Below are 27,713 nucleotides of genomic sequence, written 5' to 3' on the forward strand. Positions count from 1 at the left end.
GTGCGTGTGCATTGCAATGACTGGCTCTAAACGTGTTTGTGATTTGTGCGTGTGCGTTGCAATGTCTGGCTCTAAATGTTTTTGGGATTTGTGCGTGTGCGTTGCAATGACTGGCTCTAAACGTGTTTGGGATTTGTGCGTGTGCATTGCAATGACTGGCTCTAAACGTGTTTGTGATTTGTGCGTGTGCGTTGCAATGTCTGGCTCTAAACGTGTTTGTGATTTGTGCGTGCGCATTGCAATGACTGGCTCTAAATGTTTTTGTGATTTGTGCGTGTGCATTGCAATGACTGGCTCTAAACGTGTTTGTGATTTGTGCGTGTGCGTTGCAATGTCTGGCTCTAAATGTTTTTGGGATTTGTGCGTGTGCGTTGCAATGACTGGCTCTAAACGTGTTTGGGATTTGTGCGTGTGCATTGCAATGACTGGCTCTAAACGTGTTTGTGATTTGTGCGTGTGCATTGCAATGACTGGCTCTAAACGTGTTTGTGATTTGTGCGTGTGCATTGCAATGACTGGCTCTAAACGTGTTTGTGATTTGTGCGTGTGCGTTGCAATGACTGGCTCTAAACGTGTTTGTGATTTGTGCGTGTGCATTGCAATGACTGGCTCTAAACGTGTTTGGGATTTGTGCGTGTGCATTGCAATGACTGGCTCTAAATGTTTTTGGGATTTGTGCGTGTGCGTTGCAATGACTGGCTCTAAACGTGTTTGTGATTTGTGCGTGTGCGTTGCAATGACTGGCTCTAAATGTTTTTGGGATTTGTGCGTGTGCGTTGCAATGACTGGCTCTAAATGTTTTTGGGATTTGTGCGTGTGCGTTGCAATGACTGACTCTAAACGTGTTTGTGATTTGTCGTGTGCATTGCAATGACTGGCTCTAAACGTGTTTGTGATTTGTGCGTGTGCATTGCAATGTCTGGCTCTAAATGTTTTTGTGATTTGTCGTGTGCATTGCAATGACTGGCTCTAAACGTGTTTGGGATTTGTGTGTGTGCATTGCAATGACTGGCTCTAAACGTGTTTGGGATTTGTGCGTGTGCGTTGCAATGACTGACTCTAAATGTTTTTGTGATTTGTGTGTGTGCATTGCAATGACTGACTCTAAATGTTTTTGTGATTTGTGCGTGTGCATTGCAATGACTGGCTCTAAACGTGTTTGGGATTTGTGCGTGTGCATTGCAATGACTGACTCTAAATGTTTTTGTGATTTGTGTGTGTGCATTGCAATGACTGACTCTAAATGTTTTTGTGATTTGTGCGTGTGCATTGCAATGACTGGCTCTAAACGTGTTTGGGATTTGTGCGTGTGCATTGCAATGACTGGCTCTAAACGTGTTTGGGATTTGTCGTGTGCATTGCAATGACTGGCTCTAAACGTGTTTGGGATTTGTGCGTGTGCGTTGCAATGACTGGCTCTAAACGTGTTTGGGATTTGTCGTGTGCATTGCAATGTCTGGCTCTAAATGTTTTTGTGATTTGTCGTGTGCATTGCAATGACTGGCTCTAAATGTTTTTGTGATTTGTGCGTGTGCATTGCAATGACTGGCTCTAAATGTTTTTGTGATTTGTGCGTGTGCGTTGCAATGACTGGCTCTAAACGTGTTTGTGATTTGTGCGTGTGCATTGCAATGACTGGCTCTAAACGTGTTTGGGATTTGTGCGTGTGCATTGCAATGACTGACTCTAAACGTGTTTGTGATTTGTGCGTGTGCATTGCAATGACTGGCTCTAAACGTGTTTGGGATTTGTGCGTGTGCATTGCAATGACTGGCTCTAAACGTGTTTGGGATTTGTGGGAGTGCATTGCAATGACTGGCTCTAAACGTGTTTGGGATTTGTGCGTGTGCATTGCAATGACTGGCTCTAAACGTGTTTGGGATTTGTGCGTGTGCATTGCAATGACTGGCTCTAAACGTGTTTGGGATTTGTGCGTGTGCGTTGCAATGACTGGCTCTAAACGTGTTTGTGATTTGTGCGTGTGCATTGCAATGACTGGCTCTAAACGTGTTTGGGATTTGTGCGTGCGCATTGCAATGACTGACTCTAAATGTTTTTGGGATTTGTGCGTGTGCGTTGCAATGACTGGCTCTAAACGTGTTTGTGATTTGTCGTGTGCATTGCAATGACTGACTCTAAATGTTTTTGGGATTTGTGCGTGTGCATTGCAATGTCTGGCTCTAAATGTTTTTGGGATTTGTGCGTGTGCATTGCAATGAACGGCTCTAAACGTGTTTGTGATTTGTGCGTGTGCATTGCAATGACTGGCTCTAAACGTGTTTGTGATTTGTGCGTGTGCATTGCAATGTCTGGCTCTAAATGTTTTTGGGATTTGTGCGTGTGCATTGCAATGACTGGCTCTAAACGTGTTTGGGATTTGTGCGTGTGCATTGCAATGACTGGCTCTAAACGTGTTTGTGATTTGTGCGTGTGCATTGCAATGACTGGCTCTAAACGTGTTTGTGATTTGTGCGTGTGCATTGCAATGTCTGACTCTAAACGTGTTTGGGATTTGTGCGTGTGCATTGCAATGTCTGACTCTAAACGTGTTTGGGATTTGTGCGTGTGCATTGCAATGACTGGCTCTAAACGTGTTTGGGATTTGTGTGTGTGCGTTGCAATGACTGACTCTAAACGTGTTTGGGATTTGTGTGTGTGCGTTGCAATGACTGGCTCTAAACGTGTTTGGGATTTGTGTGTGTGCGTTGCAATGACTGGCTCTAAATGTTTTTGTGATTTGTGCGTGTGCATTGCAATGACTGGCTCTAAATGTTTTTGTGATTTGTGCGTGTGCATTGCAATGACTGGCTCTAAATGTTTTTGTGATTTGTGTGTGTGCGTTGCAATGACTGACTCTAAACGTGTTTGGGATTTGTGTGTGTGCGTTGCAATGACTGACTCTAAATGTGTTTTGGATTTGTGTGTGTGCGTTGCAATGACTGGCTCTAAACGTGTTTGTGATTTGTCGTGCGCATTGCAATGACTGGCTCTAAATGTTTTTGTGATTTGTGCGTGTGCATTGCAATGTCTGGCTCTAAACGTGTTTGTGATTTGTGCGTGTGCGTTGCAATGTCTGGCTCTAAACGTGTTTGTGATTTGTGCGTGCGCATTGCAATGACTGGCTCTAAATGTTTTTGTGATTTGTGCGTGTGCATTGCAATGACTGGCTCTAAACGTGTTTGTGATTTGTGCGTGTGCGTTGCAATGTCTGGCTCTAAATGTTTTTGGGATTTGTGCGTGTGCGTTGCAATGACTGGCTCTAAACGTGTTTGGGATTTGTGCGTGTGCATTGCAATGACTGGCTCTAAACGTGTTTGTGATTTGTGCGTGTGCGTTGCAATGTCTGGCTCTAAACGTGTTTGTGATTTGTGCGTGCGCATTGCAATGACTGGCTCTAAATGTTTTTGTGATTTGTGCGTGTGCATTGCAATGACTGGCTCTAAACGTGTTTGTGATTTGTGCGTGTGCGTTGCAATGTCTGGCTCTAAATGTTTTTGGGATTTGTGCGTGTGCGTTGCAATGACTGGCTCTAAACGTGTTTGGGATTTGTGCGTGTGCATTGCAATGACTGGCTCTAAACGTGTTTGTGATTTGTGCGTGTGCATTGCAATGACTGGCTCTAAACGTGTTTGTGATTTGTGCGTGTGCATTGCAATGACTGGCTCTAAACGTGTTTGTGATTTGTGCGTGTGCGTTGCAATGACTGGCTCTAAACGTGTTTGTGATTTGTGCGTGTGCATTGCAATGACTGGCTCTAAACGTGTTTGGGATTTGTGCGTGTGCATTGCAATGACTGGCTCTAAATGTTTTTGGGATTTGTGCGTGTGCGTTGCAATGACTGGCTCTAAACGTGTTTGTGATTTGTGCGTGTGCGTTGCAATGACTGGCTCTAAATGTTTTTGGGATTTGTGCGTGTGCGTTGCAATGACTGGCTCTAAATGTTTTTGGGATTTGTGCGTGTGCGTTGCAATGACTGACTCTAAACGTGTTTGTGATTTGTCGTGTGCATTGCAATGACTGGCTCTAAACGTGTTTGTGATTTGTGCGTGTGCATTGCAATGTCTGGCTCTAAATGTTTTTGTGATTTGTCGTGTGCATTGCAATGACTGGCTCTAAACGTGTTTGGGATTTGTGTGTGTGCATTGCAATGACTGGCTCTAAACGTGTTTGGGATTTGTGCGTGTGCGTTGCAATGACTGACTCTAAATGTTTTTGTGATTTGTGTGTGTGCATTGCAATGACTGACTCTAAATGTTTTTGTGATTTGTGCGTGTGCATTGCAATGACTGGCTCTAAACGTGTTTGGGATTTGTGCGTGTGCATTGCAATGACTGACTCTAAATGTTTTTGTGATTTGTGTGTGTGCATTGCAATGACTGACTCTAAATGTTTTTGTGATTTGTGCGTGTGCATTGCAATGACTGGCTCTAAACGTGTTTGGGATTTGTGCGTGTGCATTGCAATGACTGGCTCTAAACGTGTTTGGGATTTGTCGTGTGCATTGCAATGACTGGCTCTAAACGTGTTTGGGATTTGTGCGTGTGCGTTGCAATGACTGGCTCTAAACGTGTTTGGGATTTGTCGTGTGCATTGCAATGTCTGGCTCTAAATGTTTTTGTGATTTGTCGTGTGCATTGCAATGACTGGCTCTAAATGTTTTTGTGATTTGTGCGTGTGCATTGCAATGACTGGCTCTAAATGTTTTTGTGATTTGTGCGTGTGCGTTGCAATGACTGGCTCTAAACGTGTTTGTGATTTGTGCGTGTGCATTGCAATGACTGGCTCTAAACGTGTTTGGGATTTGTGCGTGTGCATTGCAATGACTGACTCTAAACGTGTTTGTGATTTGTGCGTGTGCATTGCAATGGCTGGCTCTAAACGTGTTTGTGATTTGTGCGTGTGCATTGCAATGACTGGCTCTAAATGTTTTTGGGATTTGTGCGTGTGCGTTGCAATGACTGGCTCTAAATGTTTTTGTGATTTGTCGTGTGCATTGCAATGACTGACTCTAAACGTGTTTGTGATTTGTGCGTGTGCATTGCAATGACTGGCTCTAAATGTTTTTGGGATTTGTGCGTGTGCATTGCAATGAACGGCTCTAAACGTGTTTGTGATTTGTGCGTGTGCGTTGCAATGACTGACTCTAAACGTGTTTGGGATTTGTCGTGTGCATTGCAATGACTGGCTCTAAACGTGTTTGTGATTTGTGCGTGTGCATTGCAATGACTGGCTCTAAACGTGTTTGGGATTTGTCGTGTGCATTGCAATGAACGGCTCTAAACGTGTTTGGGATTTGTCGTGTGCATTGCAATGAACGGCTCTAAACGTGTTTGTGATTTGTGCGTGTGCATTGCAATGACTGGCTCTAAACGTGTTTGGGATTTGAAGAGTAGTGGACAAACATCAAAGGCCTGCAAGAAGATCTCAAGGAAAGAGGACTCCAAGTGTCCTACCTGATACAGTCAAAATTTTCAGGCAAAACATTTTCATGAGCAATGTGCTCCAGTATCTGCAATTTCTATGTCTTATGTTCATGAGCAATGTGGGTGGGGTTTCCATTTTGCCCTCCTACTGCATAAAACAACAGAGTGTGCAATATACAGAGAGTAACTGATTCGACAGCTTTATAATCAGACCGAAGCTCTGCCCTCTGCAGCACTTAATCATGTATGATGCTGTCCAACTTAACAGCTTAATGGGTGCAGAAAGCTCCAAAAAAATCCTTGCCCTTAACAATGGTAAGAATTTGGGAAATAAGGCTAAAGCATGCTCAAATGATTGATTGGATGATTTACCTTAACTTCCTCATGAGATATCACCAGGCTCAAGGACAGCTTCTATGCACTTTTATAAGACTACATCTTATTGTAGTTACTGAGTTGGTGCGTGGCCAAGTGGCTAAGGTGTTGGTCTAGTGATCTGAAGGTTGCTAGTTCGAGCCTCAGCTGAGGCAGCATGTTGTGTCCTTGAGCAAGGCACTTAACCAAACATTGCTCTGCGACAACACCAGTGCCAAGCTGTATCGGCCTAGTGCCCTTCCCTTGAACAACATCGGTGGCCTGGAGAGGCGAGACTTGCAGCATGGGCAACTGCCGGTCTTCCATACAACTTTGCCCAGGCCTCAGTCAACATCGAAATTGATGGACAGCCGAAGAAGAATCTAAGACTAGATTGGTTCCCTAGTCCAATATGATGGACTCTGACCTCAGTCTATCTTGCACCTTATTGTCTACAAGCACTGCACTTTCTCTTTAGATGCTGCACTTTATCTCCATTCTGTTATTGTTTTACTTTGTTCTACCTCAATGCCCTGTGTAATGATTTGATCTGTATGAACAGTATGCAAGACAAGCTCTTCACTGTATCTCAGTACAAGTGACAATTCACCAGTAAAGCCAGTCTTCAGCCATATTGATTCACTTCTGTGTTATCTTGAAAGCTGAGGGCACCAGATATAACTAATACACTGGGACTGGTCTGCACTGGATGTAGTATTGAATACCTATTCTCCATAGTGAGACATGCCTCTAGCCCAGCTTGTAGCTTCTCCAGTGCTGTTACAACACTGCTATCTACTCAACAATGTGGAAAACTGCCTAGACATACCCAGTTCTTGAAAAGCTGGGCAAATCCAATCTGGCTAGTTACCACTCAATTAAAATACCTGTAAGTATCAGCAAAGTGATGGGAGGTATTATCAACAGTGCCACAGGAGGCACATACTTGCAAGTAACCCGCTCACTGACGCTCAGCGTCAGTTTAGCCAAGAGCACTCTGCTGCAGCTTCGTCGTAGCTTTTGCCCATAGTGTTGAATTCCAGAGGTGAAGTGTCATTAATACAGCGTTTGTCTAATTGTGGTGTTGAGGACATTGGTAAAACTGAAGTCAGTGAGCACAGGGAAAACTTTGCAGTGGTTGGAGATATTCCTTGTATGTTGTGCGCAATCAATGCAGGAGTTCCGCAAGATGATGTCCTAAGTCCAAGCATCTTCAGCTGATTCATCAGTAACCTTGCTTAAATCATAAGCTGACAAATGGAAACATCTGCTAATGACTGGATAGTGTTCAATCACCTCATTTTGAAATGGGCAACACACAGAAAATACTGGAGCAACTCAGTAAGTCGAGCAGCAGTTGATGTTTCGGGTCAAGATTGCAAAGAACAAGGAAGCATTGAGGGGTAGGCTGATGAGTAGCAAGTAACATTCTGTATTAAAAAATACCAGGCTGTGACCATCTGCAAGAGTCTATATACCTAATTTTGATATTCATGGGCTTATTTGGTTTGGTGCTATTTACAGGGTGAGGCTTGGTATCAAGTGACAAGTGATTGTTTTCCTTTTTCTTTTTAGAAAAAAACAAGATTAACAGAGTGCAACACATAGATACATCTCAAGTCCAGCAGTCTGTGTATATTCATATATTGTAATAAAATTGATCAAAATGTTATAGCATAACACATAAAGGTATACCACTCTGTAATCAAAAATTTAAAGATAGGTCATACATCATAAAAGAAATGTTTTATATAAAAAAAAAGTCTTTCCTGATTGCTTTTCTGATACCTTTGTCTCTACAAGGCATAAATCAAGAGCAGGACAAAATACTCTCCAATCACATGGCTGAATGCAGCACCAAATTTTCTCAAGAAGCTCTACCTTCCAGGATAAAGCAGCTCACTTTATTGCTGTCCTATCCTGCACACCTAAAATAGTCACTCCTTCTACTACAGTGCACCATTGTGCTCTTGAAAATGCACGGTAGTTACTTGTGCAGGCTACTCTGACAGAACCTGTCACCTCGACATCAATAAGGACCAGGGGAGCAGATGCCTGAGAGCCCCACCACCTGCAGATTCCCTTCCAGGTTGTGCAACATTCTGACTGGGAAATATATTGCCGTCTCTTCGATGCTGCTGGGTTGAAATCCTGAAACACCCTATCCAGCAATGTAGTGGGAGCACCGTACCCAGAAGGACTGTGTGATTCAGGATTGTGGTCACTGCTCCCTGCTGAAGGTCAGTGAGCTTTGGAAAGTAAGTGTGTGCCTAGCCAGCAAAATCTAGTTCACTGCTGTATTTCAGCCTTTAATCCAGAACTGGTTTCTTTAATTGAAATGAGTACCCTTTACTGGTCACTGTTAGGGAGCAGATACAGCATGGAAATAAGCCCCTTTCAACCCAACTTGTCCATGCCCACCAAGATTCCATTCTAAGCTAGACACATTGTACTGCATTTGTCCCATATACCTCTAAAACTTTTTCCTATTCATGTACTTTTCTAAATGTCTTTTAAATGTTGTTAATGTACTTGGCCTAACCACTTCCTCCAGCGGTTTATTCTATTTACTGACTACTCTCTGGGTGAAAGGAGTGCCCTTTAGGTTCCTACTAAATCTTTCCTCTCACTTTAGAGCTATGTCATCGTGTTCTTGATTCCACAATTCTGGGGGGAAAAGACTGCTTTCACCCTATCTATGCCCCTTATGATTTTATACACTTCTATAACATCACCCCTCATTCTTATGCTCCAATGAGTAAAGTTCCAGCATGCTCAGCTACTCTCCATAACTCAGTTCCTGGAGTCCTAACAACATCCTCGTAAATCTCCTCTGTACTCTTGCCAACTTAATATCATCTTCAGAGGAACAGAGACGAGATTCTGTGGGTGCAATAGAGACGTCTGGATGGTATGTTGCCTCCCTGGTATCAGGGTCAGGGATGTCTTGGATCGGGTCCATGGCATTCTCAAGGGCAGCCAGAAGTCTTGGTGCATATTGGCACCGATGACATAGGTAGACAAGGTGAGAAGTTCCTGAAGGAAAACAGAACTTCCAGGGTAGTAATCTCTGGATTGCTGCCTGTGCCATGTGCCAGTAACAGGTAAGAATAGGATGATTTGGCAGAGGAGCGTGTAACCCCTGGGTCGCCTCAGGCATCGCTCAAACTCGTTCTAGTCTAGGGGGAGCAGCCTTCGGCCCCGCCAAACTGGGTAATCAGCTGGTGTGGATGCTGTGTGATGTCCCCGCCTCGCCCAAAAAAACAGACAGTACACCTTATGCGATTAAATGAGTACAATTTATAAAGATTACTATAACTAAGCGATTACTAACGATACAGTATATATGAATAAGAGAAAAAAAAGAAAAGGCGCCAAACTTATCAAAGTCCAAACCACTTCGTGCACAATCGTTGGAGCTCAATTACTGAAGTATTTTGGCATTCGATCCCCTCGACTCCTCGACCCGCCTCCTGGGACCCCCACGGTGGTCGACCAGACGCTCCACACTCCTCTGTCTCCGTCTCCTCTCATCACCGAACACCTTGGGCCGGGGACCCCCGCTCCCGCTCGGGGTCCGTTCTGTCGCCCAGCTTCCAGCATCCCGTCCTCTCTCTCTCACTCCATCGCGCCGATTTCCCAAAATCCCCCCCAACAATCAGTTTACAGTCCCAAACAAGCTTCCAGCACTTATCATAACAAAGACGCTAGCATTCCTACTATTAACACAGGCGCCAGCATTCCTACTTTTAACAAAACAAAGACGCCATTTTGATTACATACACAGTAACAAAGAAAAAGAAAAAAACCCCGTTACAAGTGTATGGCTAGGAAACTGGTGCGGGGGTAGGGGTTCAGATTTATGGATCAATGGGATCTCTTCTGGGGAAAGTATGACCTGTACAAAAAGGATGTGTTACACCTGAACCTGAATGAGTCCAATCTCCTTGCGGGCAGGTTTGCTAGAATGTTTAGGAGGGTTTAAACTAATTCAACAGGAAGATGGGAAATTTAGTGATAGTGCTGAGAATGAGGTAGATGGTTTACAAACAAAGGCAATGTGTGGTCAGGCTCCTGGCAAGGAGAGGCTGATGACAGGGCAAAATTGCAGTCAACAGGATAAGTTGCGATGTAAAAGGTGACAAAATTGAAAAGGATGAGTACAGGACTGAAGCTGTTATATTTGAATGCACACAGTACTGTATATGAAATAAGGTAGATGTACTTGTAGCATAGTTGCAGGTTGGTATGTATAATGTCGTAAGCATCACTGAATCATGACTGAAAAAAAAATTACAGCTTAACAACCAAGAATACACATTGTATCAAGAGGACAGGCAGGTAGGCAGAGGGAATGGTGTGGCTCTGCTGGTTTAAAAAAAATGAAATCAAATCATTAGAAAGAGATGGTTTAGGGTCAGAAGGTATTGAATCACTGTGGCTAGAGGTAAGGAACTGCAAGGGTGTAAAGACCAAGATGGAAGTGTTGGTCAGGAAGGATGACAATCTACGAATCAGTGAATTCAAATGAATCAAGGACAGTGGAAACAGACATTGTCTTTGTTCTTGCCGCATGCTTGGGTGTGGAGGCTGCCATTTTGTGAAGACACTCTATTCTCCATTTTGTGAGCTTGACATGCTGGGTTTGATCAATGTTTCAAAGAAGACACAATGATACTTCAGGTAATCTGCTGGACTGGAGATCATTTCCAAATAAGAAGTTATTTGTGAAATGTTCTTTGGTTGGCTATAACATGCAAGTTTGTGAATGTTGGGGTTGATGCCGGCCTGAAGTGATTCGAGCTCATTGCTGATTGAGAACAAAGAGCCATAAATTATCGACTGTCACTTGATGGGAAGAAGGCAATAAATGGATGCTGGCTTGGAGCAGAGCCAATAACAAGGTGTTAAAGGAGAGACATGTGACCTGTGGCCAATGACGCTGAAATGCAATATTCGAATTGATAAGGAATGAATATAAAAATTGATGCTTCGTGTGTGCTGGTAGCAGTAACTTTGAAGAATAACCATCGCAGATACAAGCGTAAGCAACCCTGTGTGAAACACGTGGTGAGTGAATCGGGACAATGAGGAATGCCTGGCCACTGTAAACTCCCTTGCCTGGGTAATACCTTTGCTATTCTTTGACTATTCAAGAGAGTCAGGGTTACCTAGCGAGTGTGCACACGGGGTATTTGGTGTATGAATTCACATACTTATTAGTTTAAACAATAAAGGTACTTATCAGTAAATACAGATATCTCTCTGCCTACATCGTTGTAAGTAGAAAGTACTTTTTTTCAACAGATGTTATACACAGACCCCCAAAGGGTAGTAAGGATGTGGTCTCCAAATTGCAATGGGAGATTGAAAATGCGTGCTAAAAGGGCAATAGTCATGGGGGATTTCAACGTGTAGGTAGATTGGGAAAATCAAGTTGGTCTGGATTCAAAGATAGAGAATTTCTGGAATGCCTACGAGATGGCTTTTTAGAACACTAGAGGATCAGCTATTCTCCAGTGGGTGCTGTGCAATGAACCAAAATTGATTAGAGAGCTTAAGATAGAAGAACCCTTAGGGAAAGTTGATCACCTTGTAAGTTGAGAAGGAGAAGCTGAAGTCATATGTATCAGTATTATAGTGGAGTAAAGGGAATTAGGTGTGAGAGAGGAGTTGACCAAAATTTATTGGAAAAGAACATTGACAGGGATAATGATAGAGCAACAATGGGAAACGAACCTGGTCAGGTGTCAGGCGTCAGGCCTCAGTGGGTGAGCATTTTGGAGATAGTGATCACAATTCCATCTCCTTTACCATAACATTGGAAAGGGATAGGAACAGACAAGTTAGGAAAGCGTTTAACTGGAGTAAGGGGAAATATAAAGCTATTAGGTAGGAACTTGGAAGAATAAATTGGGAACAGATGTTCTCAGGGAAATGTACGGCAGAAATGTGGCAAATGTTCAGGGAACATTTGCGTGGTGTTATGCTTAGGTACGTTCCAATGAGACAGGGAAAGAATGGTAGGGTACAAGAACCATGGTGTACAAAGGCTGTTAAAAATTTAGTCAAGAAGAAAAGAAAAGCTTACGATAGATTCAAAAAACTAGGTAATGATAGAGATCTAGAAGATCATAAGGCTAGCAAGAAGGAACTTAAGAATGAAATTAGGAGAGCCAGAAGGGGCCATGAGAAGGCCTTGGCGAGCAGGATTAAGGAAAACACCAAGGCATTCTACGTGAAGAGCAAGAGGATAAGATGTGAGAGAATAGGACCAATCAAGTGTGACAGTGGAAAAATGTGTATGGAACCGGAAGAGATAGCAGAGGTAATTAATGAATATTTTGCTTCAGTATTCACTACAGAAAAGGACTTTGGCGTTTGTAGGGATGACTTACAGTGGATTGAAAAACTTGAGCATATAGACATTCAGAAAGAGGATGTGCTGGAGCTTTTGGAAAGCATCAAGTTGGATGAGTCACTGGGACTGGATGAGGTATACCCAGGCTACTTTGGGAGGTGAGGGAGGAGATTGCTGAGCCTCTGGCAATGATCTTTGCATCATCAATGGGAACTGGAGAGGTTCCAGAGGATTGGAGGGTTGCAGATGTTGTTCCCTTATTCAAGAAAGGGAGTAGAGATAGCCCAGGAAATTATAGACCAATGTGTCTTACTTCAGTGGTTGGTAAGTTGATGGAGAAGATCCTGAGAGGCAGGATTTATGAATATTTGGAGAGGCATAATATGATTAAGAATAGTCAGCATGGCTTTGTCAAAGGCAGGTCATGCCTTATGAGTCTGATTGAATTTTTTGGGGATATGATTAAACACATTGATGAAGGTAAAGCAGTAGATGTAGTGTATGTGGATTTCAGCAAGGCATTTGATAAGATACCCCATGCAAGGTTTATTGAGGAAGTAAGGAGACATGGGATCCAAGAGGACCTTGCTTTGTGGATCCAGAATTGGCTTGCCCACAGAAGGCAAAGAGTGGTTGTAGATGGGTCATGTTCTGCATGGAGGTCGGTGACCAGTGGGGTGCCTCAGGGATCTGTTCTGGGACCCCTCCTCTTTGTGATTTTTATAAATGACCTGGATAAGGAAGTGGAGGGATGGGTTAGTAAATTCACTGATGACACAAAGTTTGGGGGTGTGTATAGTGTGGAGGGCTGTCAGAGGTTATAGCGGGACATCGATAGGATCCAAAACTGGGCTGAGAAGTGGCAGATGGAGTTCAACCCGAATAAGTGTGAGGTGGTTCATTTTGGTAGGTCTAATATGATGGCAAAATTTAGTATTAATGGTAAGACTCTGCTGAGTGGAGGATCAGAGGGATCTTGGGGTCCGAGTCCATAGGACACTCAACGCTGCTCCACAGCTTGACTCTGTGGTTAAGAAGGTATACGGTGTATTTGCCTTCATCAATCGTGGGACTGAGTTCAAGAGCTGAGAGGTAATGTTACACCTATATAGAACCCTGGGCAGACCAAATTTGGAGTACTGTGCTCAGTTCTGGTCACCTCACTGCAGGAAGGATGTGGAAACTATAGAGATTTACAAGGATGTGGCCTGGATTGGGGAGCATGCCTTACGAGAATAAGTTGAGTGAACTCGGCCTTTTCTCCTTAGAGCAATGGAGGATGAGAGGTGACCTGACAGAGATGTGTAAGATGATGAGGGAAATTGGTTGTGTGGATAGCCAGAGGCTTTTTCCCCAGGGAAATGGCTAACACAAGAGGGCACAGTTTTAAGGTGCTTGGAAGGAGGTACAGAGGGGTTATCAGTGGTAAGTTTTTTATGCAGAGAGTGGTGAGTGTGTGGAATGGTCTGCCAGCGACTGTGGTGGAGATGAATACAATAGTGCCTTTTAAGAAACTCCTGGATAGATACATGAAGCTTTGAAAAATAGAGGGCTGTGGGTAACCCTAGGTAATTTCTAAAGTAAGTACATGTTCGACACAGCATTGTGGGCCAAAGAGCCTGTATTCGGCCCAAAACGTCGTCACTACCTCCTCCCGTAGATGCTGTCTGGCCTGCTGAGTTCTGCCAGCATTTTGCGTTTTTATTTATTTCCAGCATCTGCAGATTCACTCGTGTGGCCTGTATTGTGCTGTAGGTTGTTTATGTTTCTATGAAATTTCTGGAAGCAATTCGGAAGGTACAGGGATATATACATCCCAAAAAGAAAGAATTTTTCTGAAGGCAAGATAGCACAACCGTGGCTAACAAGAGAAGTCAAAACCAACATAAAAGCCAAAGAGAGGATATATAGTAGAACAAAGATTAGTGGGAAGTTAGAGGATTGGGAAGCTTTTAAAAACCAACAAAAGGCAACTAAAAAAAAGTCATTAAGATGGTAAAGATGGAATACGAAAGTAAGTTAGCCAATAATGTTAACGAGGATACCAAAAGTTTCTTCAGATACATAAAGTGTAACGGGGAGGCGAGAGTCAATATTGGACTGATAGAAAACAATGCTGGAGAGGTAGTAATGGGGAAGAGAAAACTGCAGACAAACTGAATAAGTATTTTACATCAGTCTTCACTGTGGAAGACTCTAGCACTATGGCAGAAGTTCCAGAGTGTCAGGGATCAGAAGTGTGTGAAGTTGCCATTACTAGAGAGAAAGTTCTTGGAAACCTGAAAGGTGTGAATGTAGATAAATCACCAGGATAGTTCACACCCCAAGATTCCGAAAGAGGTGGCTGAAGAGATTGTGGAGGCATTAGTAATGATCTTTAAAGAATCATTAGATTCTGGAATGGGCACAGAAGACTGGAAAATTGCATATATCATTCCACTCTTCACAAATGGAGAGAGGCTGAAAAAAGGAAATTATAAGCCAGTTAGTCTATCGTCAGTGGCTGGGAAGATGTTGGAATCAATTGTTAAGGATGTGGTTTTGGGGTACTTGGAGACACATGATAAAAGAGGCCATAGACAACATGATTTCTGTATTGGAACCAATTTTTTTTTACGTTGTGTCAATAACTTGGATGATGGAATTGATCCAACAGCAAGCCTCATGTACTGCCTCCTTGCTGGCGACACATAGAAACTGAACTCCTTTTGGACTCAGGCTGAAATACAGAGGATGGGGAGGAGGTCTGGCTCCTGCACATGTAGCATGCAGGTCCACTAGTGTGTGGACACACCCTGGTGCTCATGAACCAGATTCCCAGCTATGAGTAAATAGCCACACTGCATTGTGAGCAGCCTCGGGAGAGACGAAGGCTACTGGAGTAAACCCAGACAGCAAATCCAGAGTGGAGCCCCTAAGGGGGATGGACGTCATTGAACATCCTTCCGGCAGCTTGTGCAGCCAAGCTAGTGCCAAACGTACACTGGTGAGGCTGCGAGGAGGATCTTGACAACTGGGCATCTCAGGATCGCCATACCTTCTGCCCAGGCTTGTGGTGATGGTGATCATCACACATTGTCCTTTGAGACTGATGGATGCCAACCAAACAATTCTGAAATTCTTCTTCTCCAGATAGCCACGAAACCGAGAAAGAACCCCCAAATCCCTCCTCCCCACACAAAAAAATGAATGAAATGGAACAGGATCATTGACCCCAAAATCCCCTTCCTCTGCACAGAAAAAACAAGAAAGATCAGGTAAAAAAACACAGAATATGAAAAACTATGAGACTGAAAAAGAAGTCCATAGTCCAAGTCCATATCCAAAACATAGAAAGCCTGGGTAATGTTTTCCCTCTCTAGCAGAGCGATCTCACCAGTGATCAAAAGGCAGTCTCCCCACTCTGGAGCAGAGCGATCTCCCCACTCTGGAGCAGAGCGATCTCCCCACTCTGGAGCAGAGCGATCTCCCCACTCTGGAGCAGAGCGATCTCACCAGCAATTACAAAGGCAGTCTCCCCACTCTGGAGCAGAGCGATCTCTCCAGCAATTACAAAGGCAGTCTCTCCACTCTGGAGCAGAGCGATCTCCCCACTCTGGAGCAGAGCGAACTCACCAGTGATCAAAAGTCAGTCTCCCCACTCTGGAGTAGAGTGATCTCTCCAGTAATTACAAAGGCAGTCTCTCCACTCTGGAGCAGAGTGATCTCTCCAGCAATTACAAAGGCAGTCTCTCCACTCTGGAGCAGAGCGATCTCCCCACTCTGGAGCAGAGCGAACTCACCAGTGATCAAAAGTCAGTCTCCCCACTCTGGAGCAGAGCGATCTCTCCAGTAATTACAAAGGCAGTCTCTCCACTCTGGAGCAGAGCGATCTCTCCAGCAATTACAAAGGCAGTCTCTCCACTCTGGAGCAGAGCGATCTCCCCACTCTGGAGCAGAGCGATATCACCAGCAATTACAAAGGCAGTCTCTCCACTCTGGAGCAGAGCGATCTCCCCACTCTGGAGCAGAGCGATCTCCCCACTCTGGAGCAGAGCGATCTCCCCACTCTGGAGCAGAGCGATCTCCCCACTCTGGAGCAGAGCGATCTCACCAGCAATTACAAAGGCAGTCTCTCCATTCTGGAGCAGAGCGATCTCCCCACTCTGGAGCAGAGCGATCTCTCCAGCAATTACAAAGGCAGTCTCTCCACTCTAGAGCAGAGCGATCTCCCCACTGTAATTTATGGTATCATGTTCTATACAGAAGATGTTGACATGAAGGAATAGTGTATGCAGGCGCCATCTTGACTGAAAGGTGTTGCAAAGTTTGAGAACAATATGAAAATAGGTGGAGAGGCAGGTAGTTTTGAGGAAATAGGCTACAGAAGGACTTGGGCAGATTAGGAGAATGGGCAAAGAAGTGGCAGATGGAACATAGTATTGAGAAGTGTATGATCATGTGTTTTGGTAGAAGAAATAAAAGGGTAGACTATTTTCTAAATGGAGAGAAAATTCAAAAAAAAAACTGAGCTGTAAAGGGACTTGGGAGTCCTTGTGCAGGATTCCCTGAAGATTAATTTGTAGGTTGAGTCTGTGTTGAGGAAGGTAAATGCATTGTTAGCATTCATTTCGAGGGACTAGAATATAAAAGTAAGGATGTAATGTTCAGACTTTAGTGGTGAGGCCTCACTTGGAATATTGTGAGCACTTATGGGCCCCTCATCTCAGCAAGGATGTGCTGACACTTGAGAGAGTTCAGACAAAAATGATTCCAGGATTGAATGGCTTGTATTATGAAGAGTGTTTGGCTCTCGGCCTGTATTCACTGGAATTCAGAAAAATGAGGGGTGACCTAATTGAAACTTATCAAATGATGAAAGGTCTTGATAGAGTGGATGTGGAGAGGATGTTTCCTATAGTGGGAGAGTCTGGGACCAAAGGACACTGCCTCAGAACAGAGGGGCATCCTTTTAGAATGAAGATGAGGAGGAATTTATTTAGCCAGAGAGTGGTGATTCTGTGGAATTTGTTGCCACAGGGGGCTGTGGAGACCAAATCTTTACAAATATTTAAGGCAAAGGTTGATAGATTCTTGATTAGTCAGGACCTGAAGGGATATGAGGAGAAGGCAGGAGACTGGGACTTAGAGGAAAAATGGATCAGCCATGATAAAATGGTGGAGCAGACACAATGAGCCAAATGGCCTAATTCTGGTCCTATATCTTATGGTCTCATCTTCTAAATTCAGCCTCACCACTGTCTGGTATGAATGCAAGTAGTACCCTGTCTGACGTAGGCCAGCATGCCAAAACTACCTTCACCATTCTGTCTACCTGTGATGTCACTTCAGGGAACTTTGTCTTTGAATCCCAAGGACCCTTTGTTCTCCACTCTGATGCTCTACTGTTGATTGTGAAAATCTGATTTCTCTTAAAAAAAAATGCAGCCCCTCGCATTTGCCCCAATTAAACTTAATTTGCTATTTCTCAATCCCCTACCCAACTTGTTAAGATACCAGCTAATAAGAATGTGAATACTTACTTGCCAGCATTAGTGGTTTCCAAAAGGGCACAGCTTAATGGACTGATAGTGATGCTTGGTCCATCCATTAATGGCACTTTCCCAAGGAGTCCTTCCAACTTCACTTTAATCTACACCTACTTTCCAGGGGACAATCATCTATATACTGTAGATGGGTAGTTGAATGGTCATTTTCTCCTGATGTAAGAAGGAGACTCAAGTTTCAAGCTCAAAGATGCAGAGAGGGCTATACCAAGTTACAGCAAATGGAGAATTTTATAGGTATTTGAAGATGAGATTCACATTCTACATTCTGCAGTAGTTGCCTAACCAGGTGTCTTATTTAATGAAACAGGGTCCTTGGTGGTGGATATGTAAGAGGAGGGAGAGAACCCCTTGGAAGAGGGGATAAAGTTTGAATGTGCCTATCAGAATAAAAGGTAAAGATAACAGGTTTAAGGAACCTTGGTTTTCAAGAGATAATGAGCCCTGGTTAAGGAAAAAATGGAGATGCATTGCAGGTATAGGTAGGTAGAACAAATAAGATACTTATGGAGTATAAGAAATGCAAGAGAACACTTATGAAAGAAATCAGGAGGTCTAAAAGAAGGCATGAGGTTGCCCTAGCAGACAAGGTGAAGGAGAATCCTAAGGGCTTCCACAGATAGGTTAAGATCAAAAGGATTGCAAGGAACAAAATTAGTCCTCTGGAAGATCAGAATGGTACTCAGTGTGTGGAGCCAAAAGAGATGGGGGAGATCTTAAATGGATTTTTTGCATCTGTATTTTTACTCAGGAGAGGAACACAGTCTATAGAAGTTGGGCAAAGCAGCATTGATCTTGTGGACCCTATACAGATTACAGAGGAGGTTACAGATTACAGATTCCTTCGGACCCTTTGCATTTGGATTTTTTGCAGTTTTATTTACTCAGGAGACGAACACGGAGTCAAGTGAGACAAAGCAGCAGCAAAGACATTGACCCTATTTGGATTACAGAGGAGGAGGTCATAGTCATTGAAAAGTACAGCACAGCGAAACAGGCCCTTTGGCATCTAGTCCATGCCAAAAACATTTAAACAGCCTACTCCCATTGACCTACACCAGGACCATAGCCCCCCATACCCCTACAATCCATGTAGCTATCCAAACTTCGTTTAACCGTTGAAATCGAATTTGCATGCACCACTTGCACTGGCAGCTCATTTCACGCTCTCCTGACCTTTTTTGAGTGAATAAGTTTCACCTCATGTTCCCTTTAGACTTTTCCCCTTTCACCCTGAACCCATGACCTCAGTTTGCAGTCCCATCAACCTCAATGCTTGTATTTACCCTATCTATATCCCTCATAATGTCTTCTCAGTATTCTACATTCTAAGGAATAAAGTCCTAACCTATTCAATCTTTCCTTATCAGTCAGATTGTTCTTGTAAATTTTCCTCTGTACTCTTTCAACCTTATCCTGTAGGTATAGGTAACCAAAACTGCACACAATTCTCCAACTTAGGCCTCACCAGTGTCTTGTACAACTGCAACATAACATCCCATCTAATGTACTCATTTCTTTGATTTACGAAGGCCAATGTGCCAGAAGCTTTCTTTACGACCCTATCTATCTGTGACACTAGTTTCAAATTATGGATGTGTATATATTCCCACATCCCTTTGTTCCACTACACTCCTTAGTGCCCTACTGTTTACTGTGTAAGATCTACCCTAGTTGGTCCTACCGAAATGCAACACCTCCAACTTGTCTGTATTAAATTCATTTGCCATTTTTCAGCCCATTTTTCCAGCTGACCTAGATCCCTCTGCAAGCCCTCCTTGGTGTGCACTACACCCTCAATCTTGGTGTCATCCTCAAATTTGCTGAACCAATTAACCACATTATCATCCAGATTGTTGATTATAGATGACAAACAACAACTGACCCAACATGGATCCTTGCAGCATTCCACTGGTCACAGACCTCCAGTCAGAGAGGCAACCCTCTACTACCACTCTCAGACTTTTCCCACAATGCCAATATCTAACCCAATTTTCTACCTCATCTTAAATGCCAAGCAACTAAACCTTTACCAACCTGCCATGAAGTACTTTGTCCAATGTCTATTGTTAAAGATGATTTAAATATCTCTTGATAGGCCCCTGATAGGATGAATAAATCTCCAGGGCCTGACCAGGTGTTGCCTTGTACCCTGTGGGAGGCAAGTGCAGAAATTGAAGGGGCCCTAGAGTTTAACATCGGTAGCTGAGCGAAGGGCGCTGAGTAGGCTACGGTCAATTATGGATAACTCTGAACATCCTCTACATAGCACCATCCAGAGACAGAGAAGCAGTTTCAGTGACAGGTTACTATCGATGCAATGCTCCTCAGACAGGATGAAGAGGTCAATACTCCCCAATGCCATTAGGCTTTACAATTCTACCGCCAGGACTTAAGAACTTTTTAAAAGCTATTATTAATGCTTTTTGAGATGGTGATTTAGATGCATATCATATTTTTTACTGAGTTAAGTATTGTATGTAATTAGTTTTGCTACAACAAGTGTATGGGACATTGGAAAAAAGTTGAATTTCCCCATGGGGATGAATAAAGTATCTATCTATCTATCTATCTATCTTTAATGACTGTTGTGGTACCAGAGGATTGGAGGATAGCTAATGTTATTTCGCTGTTTAAGAAAGGATTTAAAAATAAACCAGGAAATTATAGGCCTGTGAGCCTGACAAAAGTAGTTGGAAAGTTATTGGAGGGTATACTAAGGGATCCGATGAATATATGAGTATTCGGATAGACGTGGACTGATTGGGGATAGTTAGCATGCCTTTGTGTGTGGTAGGTCATGTCTAATGAATCTTATAAGAGTTTTTTTTCAAGGAAATGACCAAAACAAGTGATGAAGACAAGACGGTAGATGTTGTCTATGTGGACTTGCTAAAGGCATTTGACAAGGTCCCGCATGGGAGGTTGGTCAAGAAGGTTCATATCAATGATCTGGACGATGATGTGATTAACAAATTTGGGGATGACACCAAGGTTGGAGGTGCAGTGGACAGCAAGAAAAACTATCACAGCTTGCAGTGGGATCTGACCAGCTGGAAAATGGTGGATGGAATTTAATGGAGACAACTGCGAGGTGTTGCCCTTTGATAGGACCAGTCACGGTTGGTTTAACATAGTGAATGGTAGGGGTAGAGGAGTATGGTGGTGGAACAAAGGAATCTGAAAATTTAGCAGTGTTAGATGATCAGTCCTCTTTCCATTCTCTGCATCTTTCTACTTCATTGACATGCTGAATTGTGGAAGTTGTATGAAAGGCGGTTGCAATAAAAACTGTTCGCAGCTGTTGTCAATAATTCATTGAAAGTGGCAGGACAGATAGATAGGGTCAGAAAGAAAGCTTCTGGCACATTGGCCTTCATAAAGTATTGAGTACAGGAGATGGGATGTTATTTTGAGTTATATAAGACGTTGGTGAGGCCTAATTTGGAGTATTGTGTGCAGTTTTGGCCACCTACCTGCAAGAAAGATGTAAATAAGTTTGAAAGACTACAGAGAAAATTTGCAAGGAGGTTACCAGGACTGCAGAACCAGTTATAAGGCAAGATTGAACAGGTTAGGACTTTATTCCTTGGAACGTAGAAGATTGAGGGGAGATTTGATAGAGATATACAAAATTATAAGGGGTATGGATAGGGTAAATACAAGCAAGCTTTTGCCACTGAATTTGAGTGGGACTACAACTAAAGTTTAAGAGTAAAAGGTAGAAAGTTTAGGGGAAGATGATGGAAACTTCTTCACACAGAAAGTTGCGATAGTGTGTAGAGGCATGTCCTATCATGAGAGGCTGGATAACTCGGGTTGTTTTCTCTGGAGCAGCGGAGGCTGTGGGAAGATCTAATGGAGATTTGCAGGATTATGAGAGGCATAGATAGAGTAGACAGGGTTGAAATGGTTAACACCAGAAGGCATGTATTGAAGGTGAGAGGGGGGTAGGTTCAAAGGGGATATGAGGGGTAAGTTTTTTTTACTCAGTGGTGGATGCCTGGTATGATGGTGGAGGCAAATATAATAGAGGCTTTTAAGAGACATTTTAGATAGGCACATGGATGTGAGGAAAACATTGTGTAGGTCAGAAGGATTAGCGTTTGGGTATTTTTGATTTGCTTTTTACCTGGTGTGGCACATTGTGTACCGAGTGGCCTGTTACTGTACTGTACTGTTCTAACACAAGTGGTGCATGTGCGCTCGATTTCAAAGTTTAAGCAAAGTTTGGATAGGTACATGGATGGTAGGGGTATGGAGGGCTATCGTCCGGTTCCTGGTCGATAGGAGTAGGCAGTTTAAATGGTTTGGCACGAAGTAGATGAACTGAATAACTTGTTTCTGTGCTGTACTTTTCTATGAGTCCATGATTGGGATGCAGCCCATTTCTTTGGATGATTAAGACCAGCTTTTATTTTTTTCCCTCAGAATCCATTGGGAAATCAAAGTGTATAGTTTCCCATTTTCGTTATGGAAATCTGCAGATGACTTCAGTCTAATCCTGATTGGCATTAATCCAATGAACTGACACTTCATAGTTTCTGCAGTAAGGCAACTGAATTAACAAAATAGGAGTGGAAAAGTTGGAGGCTGCTTCCAAGTTGGAATACAGTTGTGATTGAAATTTTTTATAACTGCAAGAATGTAGTCAGTTCCCAGTCATCTGCTGATAGCAGGATCTTGAGCCTGACCACAGTGGACCAGGGAGATCCCAAAGTTGTATGGTGTGACTGCTCAAACACAAGGCCTAGCGAACGCATGGCTGCTGATAGCAGGATCTTGAGCCTGACCACAGTGGACCAGGGAGATCCCAAAGTTGTATGGTGTGACTGCTCAAACACAAGGCCCAGCGAACGCATGGCTGCTGATAGCAGGATCTTGAGCCTGACCACAGTGGACCAGGGAGATCCCAAAGTTGTATGGTGTGACTGCTCAAACACAAGGCCCAGCGAACGCATGGCTGCTGATAGCAGGATCTTGAGCCTGACCACAGTGGACCAGGGAGATCCCAAAGTTGTATGGTGTGACTGCTCAAACACAAGGCCCAGCGAACGCATGGCTGCTGATAGCAGGATCTTGAGCCTGACCACAGTGGACCAGGGAGATCCCAAAGTTGTATGGTGTGACTGCTCAAACACAAGGCCCAGCGAACGCATGGCTGCTGATAGCAGGATCTTGAGCCTGACCACAGTGGACCAGGGAGATCCCAAAGTTGTATGGTGTGACTGCTCAAACACAAGGCCCAGCGAACGCATGGCTGCTGATAGCAGGATCTTGAGCCTGACCACAGTGGACCAGGGAGATCCCAAAGTTGTATGGTGTGACTGCTCAAACACAAGGCCCAGCGAACGCATGGCTGCTGATAGCAGGATCTTGAGCCTGACCACAGTGGACCAGGGAGATCCCAAAGTTGTATGGTGTGACTGCTCAAACACAAGGCCCAGCGAACGCATGGCTGCTGCTCATCTCCCTCTCGTAAAATAGCTTGCATCTGCTCAACCTAATTTTGGCCTCCCCATCACCAAATGCCAGAGCTGCCAACAGTTGTTACAGCAGCCATCTTCCATACAACTTGTACAATTCATCGTGTCAATGAAGTAGAAAAGGGCAGAGTATGGGAAGAGGATTGATCATCCAGCACTGCTGAATTATCATCACATCCTCATAGCCAGGTACAGTTCAACCCTAGATTTTCTGGATAGGCATTTTGATTGCTAATTTTGCCTACTTCCATTGTAATGGCTCTGGGAGAACTTTTTCTTCAGCCTGTCTACCAACTTAAGGGCAACAAAAGATGGGGAGTAGATGCCAGTCTTTATAATGAGAATAATGATGCATTCCAAATATGAGTAACAAGTTCGGAGTAAAGGCTCCAGTGTGTATTGAGTTACTGCATTCATTGACTTCAATAGCTCGGAGGCATCTTTGTCCGAGTCGGTTGTGAGCTCAAACCTCACTTCAGTACTAGGAGCTCCTAACCAGGAGCAAAGTTCCCAGCAATGCCCGCAAGTCGAAGTCGAATTTATTGATGTGGACAAGTACATGTGTGCATATGGTTAGTGAAAAACTTACTTGTGGCAATATCACAGGCACATATCATCAGATAAGCAGCAATTACAAGAAAAACCTAAGTTAAACAAGAATGTTTTATCTGTGGGATGCCATGTCAAACTACTGCCTGTATTCACTTTATTTGTACCAAATGGATCCTATCGTGGTATTCAGAAAAGAAGGGAATTCATTGATGTCCTGATAAATATTTCACCATCAAAAGCACTAATATTTCAAAACATTTTCAAAAAGCTGCTTATGAGAATTTACAAAATGTGTTCAGATGTTGTGAAAGTTGCTATATAAATGTCTATGCAATAATTAGTTGCATGTGTTTCTTGAATTGGCTTGTTTCCTATAAACATTTGCTTTGCTGTTGTTTCCTTTTCCAAGCCTGCCCTTCCCATTCCTCACTGGCTGGCTGCAGTCAGTAAAATAAATTACATAAATCTACTTGGCTTCTGTGAGGAGAGTTTTCCTAATGTTCCTTTTTTTCTAAATCATTTTGGTGAAGTATATTTTCTAAACTTCCAGCCAATTATATGAAAGTATTTTATATCTGTCCACGATGACTTAATAGACCTTACTCACACACTTGTAGATATGATTTCCTCTGCTGATTTGAAGGACTTGGTGATTGTATACATGTTCAGGAGATAAACTTCAAATGTAAGTTTCACATTCAAAGTAATTGGAGAAATTTGCTGTTTACAGCTTGTACCTTACCAGTCCACATGAATCCCATCTTACGTCAATGTAGCTGATTCTTAACTGTCCTGTAGTTTAGAATGCTGTCAGACGTTAAACTACCGTACTCAAATGTCAAGTCAGCTACCACCACCGAGGAGTAAGGGGATGAGACATGTCAGGACAATCAACGCATGAACCAGACAAATTCTGCTCCATATAAGCCCTGGCACAAGGGAGTCCTCGTCAGTATTAAGGAAGTTAAAGCCACCCATTGTTTTAACTTCTTTCTGTGATCTTCATTTACATTATAATCACACACTCATCATTGAATGATGCTCTGTTGGTTTGTAGAAGCTGGGAAGGGTACAGAAAAAAAATCACAAGGATGTTACTGAGACTGGAGTGCGTAAGTTTTAGTGAGAGCCCGGATAGGCTTGGGTCTTTTCTCCCTAGAGCACAGGAGTCTGAGGGATGAACTCATAGAGGTACAATTTGTAAGATCATGAGCAGCATAGGTAAGGTGGGAGTTTTCCAGAGTAGGGAAATCTAAAGCTAGAGAGCTCAGATATAAGATTGGATGTGAGGGCAGGTTTTTCCACACGGGTTGCTGAGGACCATATGAATTAGGGAAGCTGCAGAGCTGGGGCAAACACAGGCAAAATGGACTAGCTTGGTTATCTTGGTCATTGTGGGCTCAAGTGCCTGTATCCGTGCTATATAACTCTTTGAATCCGTAATTTTACAGAAAGTCACAGACTAAGGCCAAAAGTTCACCTTAGCTGTTCTTGCAATCACAGTTACAGTCGTTGACAAATCATGGCATCCTCTCAATGGGCTGAAGATTTGCAAAGAGGAAAATCTTTTTGATGGAGTTTTGGAAGCCAGGGCTCTGAAGGCGCTTGTTCCTCTCAAACCTTATGCACTTAAGCCGAGGTCATCTGAAAGTAGGGCAGCCTCTCTTTAATTGAATTTTCCTTCCTCTGTTGTGGAGTGGAACTGCACACTTAAGTCCAAATGTGTCACACCAATGTTTTCTTCTATATAAACCTTACAGTATCCCTAAGGGAGAAACTCATTGAATCTACCAGTTACTGAAAGGCCTGAATAGAGTAGACGTTGTGAGACTGCTTCCATTAACCTAGTCAAATGTGAAGTGTTGCACCTTGGTAGGTTAAATGTAAAGAGACAGTACAGTGTTCAGGGCAAGAGCTTAACAGTGTTGATGAGCAGAGAGATCCTGGGGTCCAAGTTCACAGCTTCCTGAAAGTGGCTCCGCAGGTTGATAGGGTGGTTAAGAAGACCTATGGCATGCTTGTCTTTATTAGTCAAGGCATTGAGGTCAAAAGGTTATCTCACTGCTTTTTAAAACTCTAGTTAGGCCGCTTCTAGAATATTGCTTACAGCTCTGGTCATCTCATTGGATGTCAAGGTTTTGTAGAAGGTGCAGAAGAGGTTTAACAGGATGCTACCTGGATTAGAGGGCATGTGCTACAACAAGAAGTTGGACAAAGTTGTGTTGTTTTTTCTGGAGTGGTGGGGGCTGATAGGGGTTTATAAGATTATGAGAAGCATAAATAGAGTAGACAGAGAATATCGGTTTCTCAGGGTTGAAACGGCTAAAACTACAGGTAATGCATTTAAGGTGAGAGGGGTAAGTTAAAAGAAGATGTGAGAGGCAAGTTTTTTTTGCACAGAGAGTGATGGGTGCCTGGAGTAGTGTAGAGGCAGATCCATTTAGGACTTTTAAAAGACATTTAGATAGATGCGTGAATGAGAAGAAAATGAAAGGATATGGGCATTGTGTAGGCAGTGGGGATTTGTTTAGTTGGCTATTTGATTAATTGGTTCAGTAGAACTTTGTGGGCTGAAAGGCCTGTTCCTGTGCTGTACTATTCTATGTTCTTTAGTAGGAGAGTCTAGGATCCAAGGGCGCAGCCTCAGTAAAGCTGAGATAAAGAATTTCTACAGCCAGAAGGTGGTGAATCTAAAATTCATTGCCACAGAGGTCTATGGAGGTCAAAAAAGTAGAGATTATAAATTGGTTGATTGGCAAATGGGTTAAGAGCAACTGGAAGAAGGCGGGAAGATGAGGTTTAAAAAATCATGATTGAATTGCAAACAGACTCTGTGAGTCACAGTGGCCTGATTCGGCTTATGGTACTATTATACGGCACAGGAACTGACTCTTTGGCCTACCATTGTTCGTTATTTCCATGACAATAGATAGATCTTTATCATTTCATGTACAACTTGAAACTTCATTGACACAAAATATTAGTGAAATCTATTTTGTTCTTGTTTTCAATTGACCCTGCACTACCCCTGACCTGTAGATATCGAGCAGATACTCAGACATACCAACCCTACAACAAGGACTGGATCAAGGAGAAAATCTATGTCCTGCTGCGGAGACAAGCCCAGCAATCAGGAAAGTAAGTGGAGCCCCACCCTGTGTCCAAATAAGCCTGTGCAGCTTATTATATGGAAGGCACATCTCAAATACATGCATAGCCAAGAACCCTCACTCTACAGGAGATTGAATAGTGCTACACTGCATCACAATATGCCTTTGGTGAATAAAAACCTTCTTTTGTACTGACTTGCAGTAGACATTAGTGGTTTTAAGCAGTTTTGAATTTTCATCGGTGACCATTGCAAGCAGCATATGTTTTTCTCCAAGATTAGTTAGTGGATACCTCAACGACCGTTTTGGACGCCTCATCATAGAACTTAATGCTACTGTGTTTTCAGTCCATGATGTGTTATTTTTTTTAACAGTAAAGCACAAATCCCCGTATTTCACATTTCCACCGTGGCATATTGGAAGAAGTGCATGAAATAATGTAGGTTGAAGAGTTCTGTATGCTGTGTAGTGTAATTTATGCAACTTTTGTCATCTTTAAGCAATAAAACTTGATGTTGTATCTTCAATTTCATTTTGACTCTGTTGAATTGGTGGTGTGTGACATCCCATACTTACACCGGTTCCTGTTACAATCCTGATGCAGGTTTTCAGCTGGAAACATTGCTAATTCTTTTCCTCCAACTAATGCTGCACTCCAACAGATTGTGTGTTGCTCTAGACTCCAGCACCTGTAGACTCTTGTATCTCCTATGCCTTTTGTGCCTCTTTCTCCCGCAGGTTGGTGCTTGAGTAACTTTTGGAGAACTTTTTCAGTTTGCTTCAATTGTGGATGAAATGTGGTTGAGGGAGAAGGGCCTAGAACAGACATTGCTTCACTTTCTTAAAGCTCAGCAAGCCACTTCCACACTGAGCCCCAATTA

General features: G+C 43.2%; 1 protein-coding gene across 6 annotated transcripts in view; it reads left to right on the forward strand.

Annotated features, from left to right (window-relative positions):
- LOC140725244 (enhancer of rudimentary homolog) overlaps positions 1–27,359 on the forward strand; it is a 100,010-nt gene extending 72,651 nt beyond the window's left edge. For all 6 annotated transcript variants that reach the window (XM_073040443.1, XM_073040442.1, XM_073040441.1 and 3 more), the window contains one exon: positions 26,762–27,359. In XM_073040443.1, the coding sequence (XP_072896544.1) occupies positions 26,762–26,864 (103 nt within the window). In that variant the 3' untranslated portion in view covers positions 26,865–27,359. The remainder of the gene's footprint in view (positions 1–26,761) is intronic.
- The last annotated feature ends 354 nt before the right edge of the window (positions 27,360–27,713 follow it).

This window comes from Hemitrygon akajei, chromosome 3, assembly GCF_048418815.1.
Source record: "Hemitrygon akajei chromosome 3, sHemAka1.3, whole genome shotgun sequence".
In the NCBI taxonomy this organism is placed as follows: domain Eukaryota; kingdom Metazoa; phylum Chordata; class Chondrichthyes; order Myliobatiformes; family Dasyatidae; genus Hemitrygon; species Hemitrygon akajei.